This window comes from Staurois parvus, unplaced genomic scaffold (genome assembly GCF_062004578.1).
Source record: "Staurois parvus isolate SC_StPar_1 unplaced genomic scaffold, SC_StPar_1.0 ptg000581l, whole genome shotgun sequence".
In the NCBI taxonomy this organism is placed as follows: Eukaryota; Metazoa; Chordata; class Amphibia; order Anura; family Ranidae; genus Staurois; species Staurois parvus.
The window spans coordinates 7,081,675-7,095,314 of record NW_028318377.1 but is presented as its reverse complement, the minus strand read 5'-3'; the positions used below and the strand labels follow the sequence as shown (position 1 = coordinate 7,095,314).

Below are 13,640 nucleotides of genomic sequence, written 5' to 3'. Positions count from 1 at the left end.
TGGATGTTCCCAAAGTGCTGTATCAAAGCACAATAATAGAAAGTTATGTGGAAGGAAGAAGTGTGGAAGAAAAAGGTGCACAAGCAGCAGGGATGACCGCAGCCTGGAGAGGATTGTCAGGAAAAGGCCATTCAAAAGTGTTGGGGACTTTTACAAGGAGTGGACTGAGGCTGGAGTCAGTGCATCAAGAGCCACCACACACAGACGGATCCTGGACATGGGCTTGAAATGTTGTATTCCTCTTGTCAAGCCACTCCTGAACAACAAACAATGTCAGAAGCGTCTTACCTGGGCTAAAGAGAAACAGACCTGGTCTGTTGCTCAGTGGTCCAAAGTCCTCTTTTCTGATGAGAGCAAATTTTGCATCTCATTTGGAAACCAAGGACCCAGAGTATGGAGGAAGAATGGAGAGGCACACACTGCAAGATGCTTGAAGTCCAGTGTGAAGTTTCCACAGTCTGTGTTGATTTGGGGAGCCATGTCATCTGCTGGTGTTGGTCCACTGTGCTTCATTAAGTCCAGGGTCAACGCAGCCGTCTACCAGGAGATTTTGGAGCACTTCATGCTTCCTTCCGTAGACGAGCTTTATGGGGATGCTGACTTCATTTTCCAGCAGGACTTGGCACCTGCCCACACTGCCAAAAGCACCAAAACCTGGTTCAATGACCGTGGGATTACTGTGCTTGATTGGCCAGCAAACTCGCCTGACCTGAACCCCATAGAGAATCTATGGGGCATTGCCAAGAGAAAGATGAGAGACATGAGACCGAACAATGCCGAGGAGCTGAAGGCCGCTATTGAAGCATCCTGGTCTTCCATAACACCTCAGCAGTGCCACAGGCCGATAGCTTCCATGCCACGCCGCGTTTCCGTGTGAACTGGCCCTTTTTAAAATCCTTAATTAGTATCCACTTTTACTGCAACTGGTAGATAAACCACCTGTTACAGTCAATTTTAGCAGAGTAGGGGAATAATAGAAATCCCAAGGTAATATTTTTTTCTTTCTTTGTTCCTGTTGCATATTTTCCTTTACTCTTTTCACTTTTCTAGAGAAACCATTGTCACTATGACAGTAAGAGAGATGAAATGTAACAGAGCCCTGGATAGCAATACAATCCTTGCCTATTTCATCTTAAAAAAAAAAAAAAAAAAGCCTGCCCATGTACAGCAAGGTGACAGGGTCTTCCTCGTAGCTCTTTGCTCTTCTGCTGTTGGTGTGACTGCCTGTTATGTATCCTGCAGTGCCTGGGCCTAGCGGCCCAAGCAGGGGCAGACTGACAACTCATGGGGCCCCCGGGCAATAGGGGATCATGGGACCCCTGTGTCCTTGCCCAAACTCAAAAAAGCCTATCAAAAAGGTACCAGGGGCATCTCATGGGGCCCCCTACTGACCCTGGGCCCTCGGGCAGTGTCCGAGTTTCCAAATGGTCAGTCAGCCCCTGGTCCTGAGTACTATCACATAGAGGAGTGATGTCCACACTCCACCTGGTTTTCCATGCAGCCAGTCATGGTGTCAACTGCCAAGGAACAATTTACTATGAGGAAGCATGGGCAAGGTGATTGTCTCGATAATGACGGATCACATGGCCGATATCTTACGAAATCACTGTGCAAGTATGCGCACATCAGTAAATGCAGGTTTACAATAGTAGTGTATTCTAGGAGACCTGCCTCTGCAGACTGATAGCCAGCAATTATAAACTGCTCATTTCATTCTGCTAGACCCAATGCACAGCAATCTGTTACTTCTCTAATCCTCCGGCTGGTTCTTTCACAAAGCAGAGCACAATACGGCAGAGGTTGTGATGTTTAGTGATCGCTTTCAATTGCTTTGTTTTTATTGTTGGACTCAAGATCACAGCCAAACACTGAGCATTATTATTTTTTATTTATATTTTAATGAGTTGCTTGATGTGTAGACCTTTGAGAGAATCTTGGGAGCACAGAACTGTGTTGTCTAACAAAGTAAATCCATTACGATGGAACTGTATTGGTCCACAAAGACACTATTGTAAGAAAACTGCTGTTCCTTGACCTCCCGGCCCTTTAAGGGGTTTCAGATGCCGGGAGGCGGGGCGGGGTTTTAGGGTCATGTGACCGTCGTGATTTACTGTTGCGGCGGTCGCATGATCGGAAAAGGTCCTGATCACAAGGGGAGATTGGGACCTTTCCGTGACACACCGACATATGTGCTGGGTGCGCGCTCTCAGCACGTGTTTTCAAATGGTACACAAATATGCGGCCGCTCGGCGTCAAGGCCCAGCCGCCAAGAGGCCGCATATTTGCGTACTGTCGGCATTAAGGGGTCAAATAGGGCTTAAAATTTCAGGTCCTGAGCTACTAGCCAGGCCTTAGTTACTCGACACCTACAAACGCACACAAACAGAGACACCTGTACACACACACACAGACATGTATACACACACATACACACACGCACAGAGACACATGTGTACACACACACACACACACACACGTACAGACATGTATACACACACAGGCATGTACAGCCACGCATACACACACACAGATACATGTACATACACAGAAATACTCACACAGACACATGTACATACATACACAGACATGTGTACACATAGACACCTGTACGTACATACACACACACACATGTACATGCGCACAGACACATGTACACACACTCACACATGTACATACACGCAGACACATGTACAGATACACACATGTACGTACACACAAACACATGTACAATTGTACATGCATACAAACACACACCACCACCACCCTCCCCCCATAAAAAGCTGCAGTACTTCGTTGTTCACTCACAGATCCAGGTACTGCACTCTAGGGGGAGGCAGAGAGCACAGCACACACTCCTTGCTTTGCTTTCACTGCGCTCAGCTATTGAGCAGTTTGACGGCTCCCAGTGCCAATGACAGATCCGGCCTGAGCTCCGAGCCTGCTCAGCAAGATGGCCCTGGGGGATACACTCGCCCCCACCATAATTTCCACTTGCCATTTGCGAGCAAGCGAGTGGAAATTTCAAGCCCTGGGTTAAAGGATAAGTTCACCTTTTGGGAGTATGTTACATGTTTCACCCATTTTTAGGGTGGAACATGTTACATGTTCACATAGCTGCAGCTGTGCCTGCCGCCCCCCCCCCCTTTCTATCTGTTAGATTTGAAAACAGTGTTCTCTGGGGCTCTGCCCACATGGCCGCGTCACTCACTCACAGTGTTCTATGAGTGCCTACGAGTCCCAGCAGCCTTAGCGGCTGTCGGCTTGTAGTTTTCAATGAACTATCACGGTGCTGTAGAGCGCCATGGTAGTTCATTTATTCTTCCTGTTAGAATATTTCCTTGTTCGAACATCCCGTACGGCAAGCAGATATTCTGACAGGTCTGCAGGAGACCTGCATGGCACCAGCGATCTACTGATCACTGGTGCAATGCTTTCCAGGCTCCTTTTGGACAAAAATTATAAATGCATGTCTTTTTACCTGCCAAAAAATGTGCATTTATTATTTTTGTCAAAAAGGTGAACTTATCCTTTAACCCTTTCTTACTCTGGGATAATTAAACCTAGATGCCCAGGCCTGATTTGGTAGGCAAACAGAACCAATATAGACATTTTATCTGTGATGTTAGCTGTTTAAGCTTCCAACGGAAATCTACTTCTGCCTATCCAATCCTGAGATTTACACAGCTCTGCCACATAGAACAGACCTGTTGACAGGCAAGGGGATCTGTCTGACAGGCCGAAGGAGAGATAAAGTAATGGGAGATAAAGGGTTTGCACAGATGTGCATGACCCCTTTTTTTTTTTTTTTAACATGCTTGCCATAACTGAAACCTGGCTTCAAGATTGTGACTCGGCTTCTCCTCCTGCCCTCTCCCATGGAGACCTCCACTGGATGCACTCACCCAGACCCAGTGGACGGAAAGGAGGTGGAGTTGGAAGGTGCTCTCTGGTGATAGAAGGAATCCAAGTCCTTCCTACCCCTCCCTCTCTTCTTTCCAGACACACTGTATTCGTCTATTTTCTCCAATTTCTCTGAGGATTGCAGTGATTTAGCGTCGTCCTGGACCGGTGTCCTGCTTTTTTGATGACTTCTCTGCCTGGATACCCTACTTTCTCTCCTCTGAAATGCCCACTATCATTCTTGGTGACCTTAACAGCCCAGCCCAGCTTAACCTCTTATTTTGACCTGTGTGTCGATTAACACACAGAGTAGGGCTCGAGAGCAGGTACGCACGAGTGCCCCCATAGCAAGGGGCTTGCTGTGGGGCTCTCGGCAGGGGGAGCAGCCAAGAGCGCAGGCTCTTCTTCCAAGAAGAAGAGGATCAGGGCTTCTCCGCAAAACCCTTGCACTGAGCAGGTAAGTCTAGCATGTTGTTGTATTTACGATCACTTTAAATAACACACTTACAGACCTTTTCCCTCCCCAGCCTGTGAATGGAGAAAAAGCACACTGATTATCTCTTCTCTGTCACTCTGCTCTCTCCCCCTATCAGCATGTTGTTAAGAGTGCCACAGCACAGCGGGCTGGCTCTTTATGCTTCTTCCCTTTCTTCTTTCTACTGTACAGGTGATTGTGAGTTGTACCAGGTAATTACATCAATTGCATTTGTCCCTCATATGTGCCTTGAGTTACTGAAATAAGCTGAGTGGAGGCTCAGCCACTGTTGATGGAGAATATTACCAGGGAGGAACCTTATGGAAAATGTGAATCTAGCCTGTAGATGTTATATGATTTCCCATAATGTACAGAAAGTCATGTCTGTTGCATGTCTCATCAGGAGAGCCAGGAGCTTGACAATGAAGAAGCTATTGTGGATGCAGAGGCCGATGAAGGAGATGCAGATGCTACTGATGCAAAGAGAAGAGAGAAACAAGAGGAGGAGGTTAGTATTCTCATTTTTAGGCCTTTTTCAGGCTTGCAAATAAGGACATTTAGGCAGCTTAAAAGAACTCCAGTACCTGCAGCTCCCTTTATGAGGGGTTAAAGGAGGAGTATAGCCAAAGCTTTTTTTGGTGTACTTTTTCCTATGGATCAAAGGAATGCCGTTCTTTCTGCACTCCTGTGACCTGTTTTCAGCCAACGGCGGGCTAAAACCCACTGTCAGCTGATGTCACTCAGCCGGTTCAGGCTCTGAAAAGATCCCGACCATATGAACAAGATCCACCTAGAATCCTGGTGCAGCCCCTGGCTCAGCCTCTCAGCGATGTACCGAGAGCATGAGCCAGCCTCTGCCGCCCCCTCCGCAGAGCAGTGCTCCAGTAAGTGTTTTTTTTTTTCCTTTATAATACTTCTCTTTTAAGTCCAATGAGGTGTATGCCACTTCGTGAACTTAGCTTTTTTTTTTTTTCTCTTTTTTTCTTGTTTGTTTTTTTTGTTTGCGTTTTTACATTTTTGCTGAGCTTTGGGAGTGTACAACTGTCGCTATACTTCTGATTCTGGACCTATTGGTCTCGGGTCCTGCAGCTGCTGTGAATGGACAGTGGAGGCAAAGGGCAGGCAGAGCGACTGCTGTGTAGCAAAACACATCTCTCCTGTTAGAGTGCTGGGAGTAAAGCGATAATACGGCAGCCAGACTCATCCACCTTACCAAGCGCTCCGCTTCCGCCACCCCCCTCTCTGCCAATCCCTCCACTGGCTTCCGATTGCCCAACGGATCAAATTCAAAATCCTAACACTGACGAAGCTGTCCATAATACTGCCCCAAACTACATCACCGACCTAATATCCAAGTACCACTCTAGACGCACTCTCCTCTCCTCACAAGACCTCCTTCTCTCTAGTTCCCTAGTCTCCTCCTCACATTCCCGCCTCCAGGACTTCTCCAGGGCGTCACCCATCCTCTGGAACTCCCTGCCCCAACCCATCAGACTGTCACCTACTCTCCTCACCTTTAGGCGCACCCTGAAAACCCACCTCTTCAGGGAAGCCTACCCCACCCCCTGCTAATTACCGACGACCTCCACTTTTCCTACCACTCCATCCCCCACAGCTATTTCCTCCCGTACCACTATCCCCTCCCTCCTAGATTGTAAGCTCCAAGGAGCAGGGCCCTCGTATCGCATTGTATTGTTATTGTACTGTCGCATGTTCTGTCTCCCATTGTAATGTACAGCGCTGAGCGAACTGTTGGCGCTTTATAAATACTGTATAATAATAATAAGTGAATAAAAGAGATAAATCTGCGAGGTAACATACACATCACTGAACTTAATCCCTTAAAAACAAACATCTGTTTTTTAAAGTGCTCTAATTCCTGGAGTGCTGCTTTAAGCAATTGCCTGGCACTCTTACAGGTTTTACACCATGATCAACATAAATAATGTAGCAGTGAACACTTAGATATCTTACAAGTTGCTTTGCAGATTTGTATGCATTATACTGTTACATGGTCATGTTAATCACATCTATCATAAGACATTACAACTAGTTATAGCAGTTTTAGGCTCCATGCATATGTGGCGTTTTGATAACGCTGGTACTGTAAGCTGTGTAAAGTCATGTTGAAAACGTGAGGTTATCAGCTTTTTTTTTGCATTAGCGTTGTTCCACGTTTAGCTGCGTTTTCCACGTTTTGTGTTTTTTTAGCTTTTTTTTTCAACCCAAAAAAAAATTTTTTTCTTCTTGCTAAAAAATAAAAGTCCAAAAATGCCGATTTGCGGTGTTTTACTGCGTTTTTCAGCGTTAGAGCGTTTTTACAGCTAAAAAACTCCTCTAGAAACCCACTAGTCCTGAGTTTTTTTTTCCAGCCAAAAAACGATGATTGCAGTCTGTGTACATGGACACATAGGATAACATGCTGGGGGGTTTTCTGGCTGTAGAAAAAAATGTCAAAAGCCAAAAACAGTCGCTGTAAAAAGTCCAGTGTGCATGTGGACTTATTTCTCCCAAAAAGACAGCCCAACTGCTCACTTACTAAAATTCGAGGTATCAACATAGCTCTAAAAACCGAATGAGCTGTAAAGTAAGTCAAAACATGCCCTGTTCTAGTTGTTTGACATCAGAGCTCAGCGCATCGGGTTCAACAGAGCCCTTAACCAAACACGCTGTACAATAAGGAAGCTCTGAGTGGGCTGGTCATATACACACAATACAAATCTGCATTCACTGCAATGGCAAAGAATTGTACGTAAGTGTATCTGTGTAGACACAGATACACTTTAGTATGGTAGTCCCTGGGGTGGATTGCATTTGCATGCCAGCTATATTCCCCATGGGGACTAACATGCTTAAGCCGGCCATAGATGGATCAAAATTCGGCTGGTTCAGCAGGGACCGGATGATTTTTGATCCATCTATAGGCAGGCTGGCTATTCAGAAGTCAATGTCTCAATCGACTTTTGTACAACCAGCTTGTTGGAAAATTTTTGCTCCATCGGCGCCGCCGGCCATGCTTATAAGTGTGTTCTGATGACGGGAGAAGTCTCCCTGCTATCAGAATACAATAGCTTCGTGGGAGGGATTCATTTTCTTTCATTCAACCCACTGGATGAACGAAAGAAAATGAATCTTGTGTTGCCTGCATTGGTCACCAATCCAAATGAGCCCTTGTGGTGCTAGATTCTAAACCCAATCAACTTCTGAAACGTGTAAACCGATCTCTCAGTGATTCAGTTTGTTTATTTATTTATGACAGGTACTTATATAGCGCCGTCAATTTGCGCAGCGCTTTACATATATATTGTACATTCACATCAGTCCCTAACCCTCAAGGGGCGTACAATCTAAAGTCCCTAACTTACATTCATACATATACATACTAGGGCCAATTTAGACAGGATCCAATTAACCTACCAGCATGTCTTTGGAGTGTAGGAGGAAACCGGAGTTTCCGGAGGAAACCCACGCAGGCACAGGGAGAACATGCAAACTCCAGGCAGGTGGTGCCGTGGCTGGGATTTGAACCAACAACCAAGTACTGCCAGGCGGAAGTGCTAACCATTTAGCCACTGTGCTGCCCAATTGACTATATATCTTCTTTTTGTTCTCTTCTTAATAATAATAAATTATATGTACAGTATAAAGTGTTTCTGATCATCTGCAGTAGGTTCTGTAATGAGAATTCTGCCTCAGTGAACAGAAGTTGTTTTCTTTAGACCTTGTACATACAGCTTTAGCTTGCATGTCAAGCTTTACCGGGCAATTTGCAAAGCTTTCAGACAAGAGCATACTTTTGAAGCCTTTAAACCACCATTTCTGGGAGATTAAATACAGACCACAGTGGGAATACTGACTTTTTAAATAACCTGCTAGCTGACTTCAGTAAGCTTTGGCACTATTTCAAACTTTCTGGGCGGTGATATTAAACATGCTGAAGGCAATGTAGACAGGTCCTTATTAGATCAGCAAGACCAGGAAGATGGCTTTAGGTCTACAGAAAGACAGACAGTTATGGACAGGTTATAAAATTAGTCTGATTGCGGTTTCCTGGTTGATAACACCCCTTTCCCTCTCTCTGACCACAACCTCATTACGTTCTCCATCTCCCGGTCCTCTAACACCTCCCCGAACCTCAAACCATCACCAGCCGTAACCTCCGCAACCTGAACCTGGCCCCTCTCCACTCTGCAGCTGACCGTCTGTACGACAGTATCCTCCCACTGTCATGCCCTGACCTGGCCACTTCTGCGTACAACGACTTGCTATCAGCTGCCCTAGACTCCTTAGCACCCCTGACCACACATAGCATTAGACCCCTTCAACCCTGGCGGAACGACCACACTAAAAATCTTAAACGACGCAGTCGTGCGCTGGAGCGATTATGGTGTAAAACCAGATCCCCTCGAGCTTTCTCCCTCTACAAATCCGCCTTCCTCACTTACACCTCCTCCCTCCATGCCGCCAAACAAGCCTACTTCGTTACCCTCATCAACACCCTCTCCACTTGTCCTCGCCGGCTCTTCTCCACTTTCAATTCCCTACTCTCTACCCCCCCACCCAGTACCTCACTCACCGCCCACAAGATTGCCAATTACTTCCAAACCAAGATTGATGCAATCCGTAAGGACATTGCCAATGCTCAACCTACCTCCCCACCTAGCCTCCCTCCCACTATAACCCCATCAACTCTCCCCTCCTCTGACCTCGCAACAGCCCTGCCCCCCCCCTCCCCACACCTAACATCCCGCACACCTTATCCTCCCCAACACTCCGCTCCTTCAGCACTGCTACCACTGAGGAGGTCACTAAGGTCTTCTCAGAAGCCCACCTCACCACTTGCCTCCTTGACCCTGTCCCCACAGAACTCCTCTGGTCACCCTCCTCCTCCATCCTACACTCCCTCACCCATATCTTCAATCTCTCCCTCTCCACTGGCGCATTCCCCTCCCTCCTAAAGCACGCGCACATCACTCTCATACTCAAAAAACCCTCCCTGGACCCCACTGACCTGGTCAACCTTAGATACATCTCCCTGCTGCCATTCACTTACAAGCTCCTTTAGCGCTTGGTCTACAATCGCCTAAGCGCCAACCTCACTGACAACAACCTCCTCGATCCACTACAGTCTGGCTTCTGTCCCCTACACTCCACAGAAACCGCCCTACTCAAACTCACCAACAACCTGCTAACTGCCAAAGCTAATGGCCACTACTCAGTCCTCTTACTCCTCGACCTTTCCGCGGCCTTCAACACAGTTGACCACCCCCTCCTCCTTAATAAACTACACTCCCTTGGCATCAGAGACTCCGCTCTCTCCTGGCTCTCCTCCTATCTATCCCAACGCTCCACAGCGTTACCTATAACGCCACCACCTCGCCCTCTCTCCCCCTCTCTGTTGGGGTCCCCCAAGGCTCTGTCCTCGGGCCCCTTCTCTTCTCCATCTACACCTCCTCCCTCGGCAAACTAATACACTCCCACGGCTTCAACTACCACCTGTACGCCGATGACACGCAAGTTTACCTCTCCGCCCCTCACCTCAACCCCTCAGTCTCCGCTTGTATCGCCCACCTACTGAACGAGATATCAGACTGGATGTCGTTACATTTCCTCAAATTGAACTTTTCCAAAACTGAGCTCCTCATTTTCCCCCCAGCCCGTGCCCCCCACCCCACCCTCTCCATCACGACCAACAACGCCACCATCACTCCCACCCGCAAGCCAAAGTCCTAGGTGTCACTCTTGACTCAAACCTGTCCTTCCAACCCCATGTCCAATCATTGGCAAACTCATGCAGGCTCCATCTCCGCAACATCTCCAAAATACATACGTTCCTAACCCCAGACACTACTAAACAACTCGTTCGCTCATTTATTATCATTTATTTATTATCTCACATCTCGACTACTGCAACTCCCTCCTCACCGGCCTACCTCATCACAGACTATCCCCGCTTCAGTCTATCCTGAACTCAGCGGCCAGACTCATCCACTTCACTAACCGCTCCGTATCCGCCATCCCCCTCTGCCAAACCCTCCACTGGCTTCCGACTGACCAACGCATTAAATTCAAACTACTAACACTGACATACAAAGCCATTCATAACGCTGTCCCAAACTACCTTACCAACCTGATACCAAAATACCACCCTACCTGTAATCTTCGCTTCTTACAAGACCTCCTACTTTCTAGCTCCCTGGTCTCCACCTCCCACGCCCGACAGCAGGACTTCTCCAGGACTTCCCCCATCCTCTGGAACTCTCTACCCCAATCCATCAGACTGTCACCTTCCCTCCTCACCTTCAGGCGCACCCTGAAAACCCATCTCTTCACGGAAGCTTACCCCACCCTCACCTAATTGCTGATCTACACTCTACACTCCTCCTACTACTCCATCCCCCACAGCCACTTCCTCCTGTACCACTATCCCCTCCCTCCTAGATTGTAAGCTCGAAAGAGTAGGGCCCTCGAACCCCTCGTGTTTTGTCTTGTTACTGTATTGTCTCATGTACTTTCCCCCACTATAATGTACAGCGCTGAGCAAACCTTTTGGCGCTATATAAATAATGTATAATAATAATAAGCAGGCACCAGGCAGTATCAGGAGGATATTGGTTTCCCCCACCTTCCTGCATAAATGGACCAGTTACGTGATCCAAGCCTTCATTTGTTTGGCTGAAGTTGAACTGAAAGACCTTGCATGGTGGTTGGATCATGCCTGCAGGATGGTTGGATCATGCCTTGCATGATGGTTGGATCATGCCTTGCATGATGGTTGGATCATGCCTTGCATGATGGTTGGATCATGCCTTGCATGATGGTTGGATCATTCCTGCATGATGGTCGGATCATTCCTTGCATGATGGTCGGATCATTCCTTGCATGATGGTCGGATCATACCTTGCATGATGGTCGGATCATACCTTGCATGATGGTCGGATCATACCTTGCATGATGGTCGGATCATACCTTGCATGATGGTCGGATCATACCTTGCATGATGGTCGGATCATACCTTGCATGATGGTCGGATCATACCTTGCATGATGGTCGGATCATACCTTGCATGATGGTCGGATCATACCTTGCATGATGGTCGGATCATACCTTGCATGATGGTTGGATTACGCCTGCATGGCATACTGATCCTCTGTTGCCTATGACAAAGTTGGGCTGCAAATAGCAAAACATCTCTTTAACAGAACCATGTTGAATTTGCAGTCTGTAAATTTTACTGTTCACCAGTTCTGGGCATGTTGGAAGGGGAATACATTAAACAAAATTAATCTGGCCATTAAAAATGATTTTTTATGGTGAACTACAAATACTAAACCTATATTCTACAGAGCCAGCCCTGCCATTTTTGGTGAGCTTTTCATTATTTTGTCAGGTGGATTATGAGAGTGAAGAGGATGAGACCCCGGAGGATGAAGAGCAGCAGGATGAGAACAAACCTCAGGAGGAAGAACTTGACTTACAGGTGCTTAATGAGGAGGAACCCACTTCATTACCCTTGGCAAGATCCAAAAAGAAAAATAATCAAACAGGCCTCCCCAAAGAAGTGCTGGCAGAAAATCGGATCAATGATGTCCTGAGCATCAACACTGCTGTTGAAGAGTACTCGTATGATACTGACAAGAGCCTGTGGTGTGAGGTAAGATGCCTCGGGTTTATATATTGCTAGTATTGTCCTGGTAGTCCCCTCCATGGGTACAGTCTTAAGCTGAACATTGGGCTGATCAAAAGAATCTGACAGGATTCCTCCCTATCCACCCTTTCGCGGTGGATGAGGGAATCCCCACCCCGCTGCGTTTTTGTATTCTGAAAGTGTGGCTCCCCTGCTGGCAGAATACAGAATACACTGATGAATGCTGCAGCCGAGTGTGTAACACAATCAGTTCTGATTTCTCCTTTGTTCTCTCTTTTACTTTGTGGTTTTAAGTTTTGCAACAGTCGGTCCTGAATGGTATGTGCGACTAGGATAGAAATGGCACAAGCCCTTTCATGTAGTATTTTAAAATCCAAAACAAATTTCTTAAAATTGCACTTTTTTTTTTTTTACATCTTATCAGTTGTTTTCAGGAGCATAGTAAACATATGTGCTGCTGGAAAGCTGGGCATTAATACAAACCTGCTCTGTGCCCTGAATGGGGAAAGCATGTTTGCTTTAAAACCCACCTACAGGATTTACAAAAAAAAAAAAAAGAGTACCCTTACAGTGTTACCATGACCATGTTGCTATTATGCAAGCTCTTGGTAGGTTTCCTTGCTTTGGTGTACATGCTATGGCTGGTGTGTCTAACTCCATAGTCATACTCTCCAACACCTGCATAGGTGTTCAGAGCAAATATATATATATATATTGTGATATTGTGTGATTCACCACCATAGTGCTGTGCAGTGGGCATTCCAGGAATTAAATTGTCATACCGTTAATAAGTATATATATATGAAGGGTATGACAATTTAATTCCCGGAATGCCCACTGCATAGCACTGTGGTGGTGAATCACACAGCCATTCACACTCGAGCATGTTCTCACCTGTTCTAACTTGCACTCACCTGGGTTGCAGACCAGTTTTTATGGAGTAGTAGAGGAAATAACACGTGTGCATTGTGCTGTTCGTGGAAAACGAGTGACAGGAATTTGGAGCAGTGGATTAACATAAAAATTTGATTGAAAATTGGCATAAGTGCAAGTGAAACTTTTAGCTCTGTTACAACATTCTTGTGGTGAACATTCCATGAAGAAATCAATTGTTGTTGAATGGCATAGGTAGATAAGAAGGGCAGGTGGGAGGATGTCCACGATGATGCATCAGTGAGCCAACATTGTTACTTGGAAATTCTCAAAAGGTTATGGGAATCTCTTCGGAGGAAAAGAACCAAACTGTGACCTGACAAGTGGATTCTCCACCACAACAATGCTCGTGCACATGATTCGTTAAGTGTTTGCGAGCTCCTGATCCAGAAATCTATTCTGAAACTTGACCAACCACCTTATTCCCCTAACCTAGCACCCTGTGACTTTTGTCTGTTTCCAAAATTTAAAAAAAAATCCTTAAAAGGACACAGATTTGACTTCCAGTGCGCTATGACAAAGATACTGTGCAGCATTCAGGAAAATGAATTCTGGGAATGTTTCTGGCGCAGTTGTCTAGAAAGAAAACTACGTAGCATCACAAGGGGTCTACTTTGAATGGGAAAACAGTTAAAATGTCACACCTCATGTATGTGTGTGTGTGTGTATATATGTATATATATA

At 46.3% G+C, this 13,640-nt stretch overlaps 1 protein-coding gene across 1 annotated transcript in view; it reads left to right on the top strand.

The window, feature by feature from the left end:
* POLR1A (RNA polymerase I subunit A) overlaps positions 1-13,640 on the top strand; it is a 148,009-nt gene that overhangs the window by 107,117 nt on the left and 27,252 nt on the right. The window contains exons 29-30 of the mRNA XM_089692295.1: positions 4,779-4,883; positions 11,766-12,029. Of these exons, the coding sequence (XP_089548421.1) occupies positions 4,779-4,883; positions 11,766-12,029 (369 nt within the window). The remainder of the gene's footprint in view (positions 1-4,778; positions 4,884-11,765; positions 12,030-13,640) is intronic.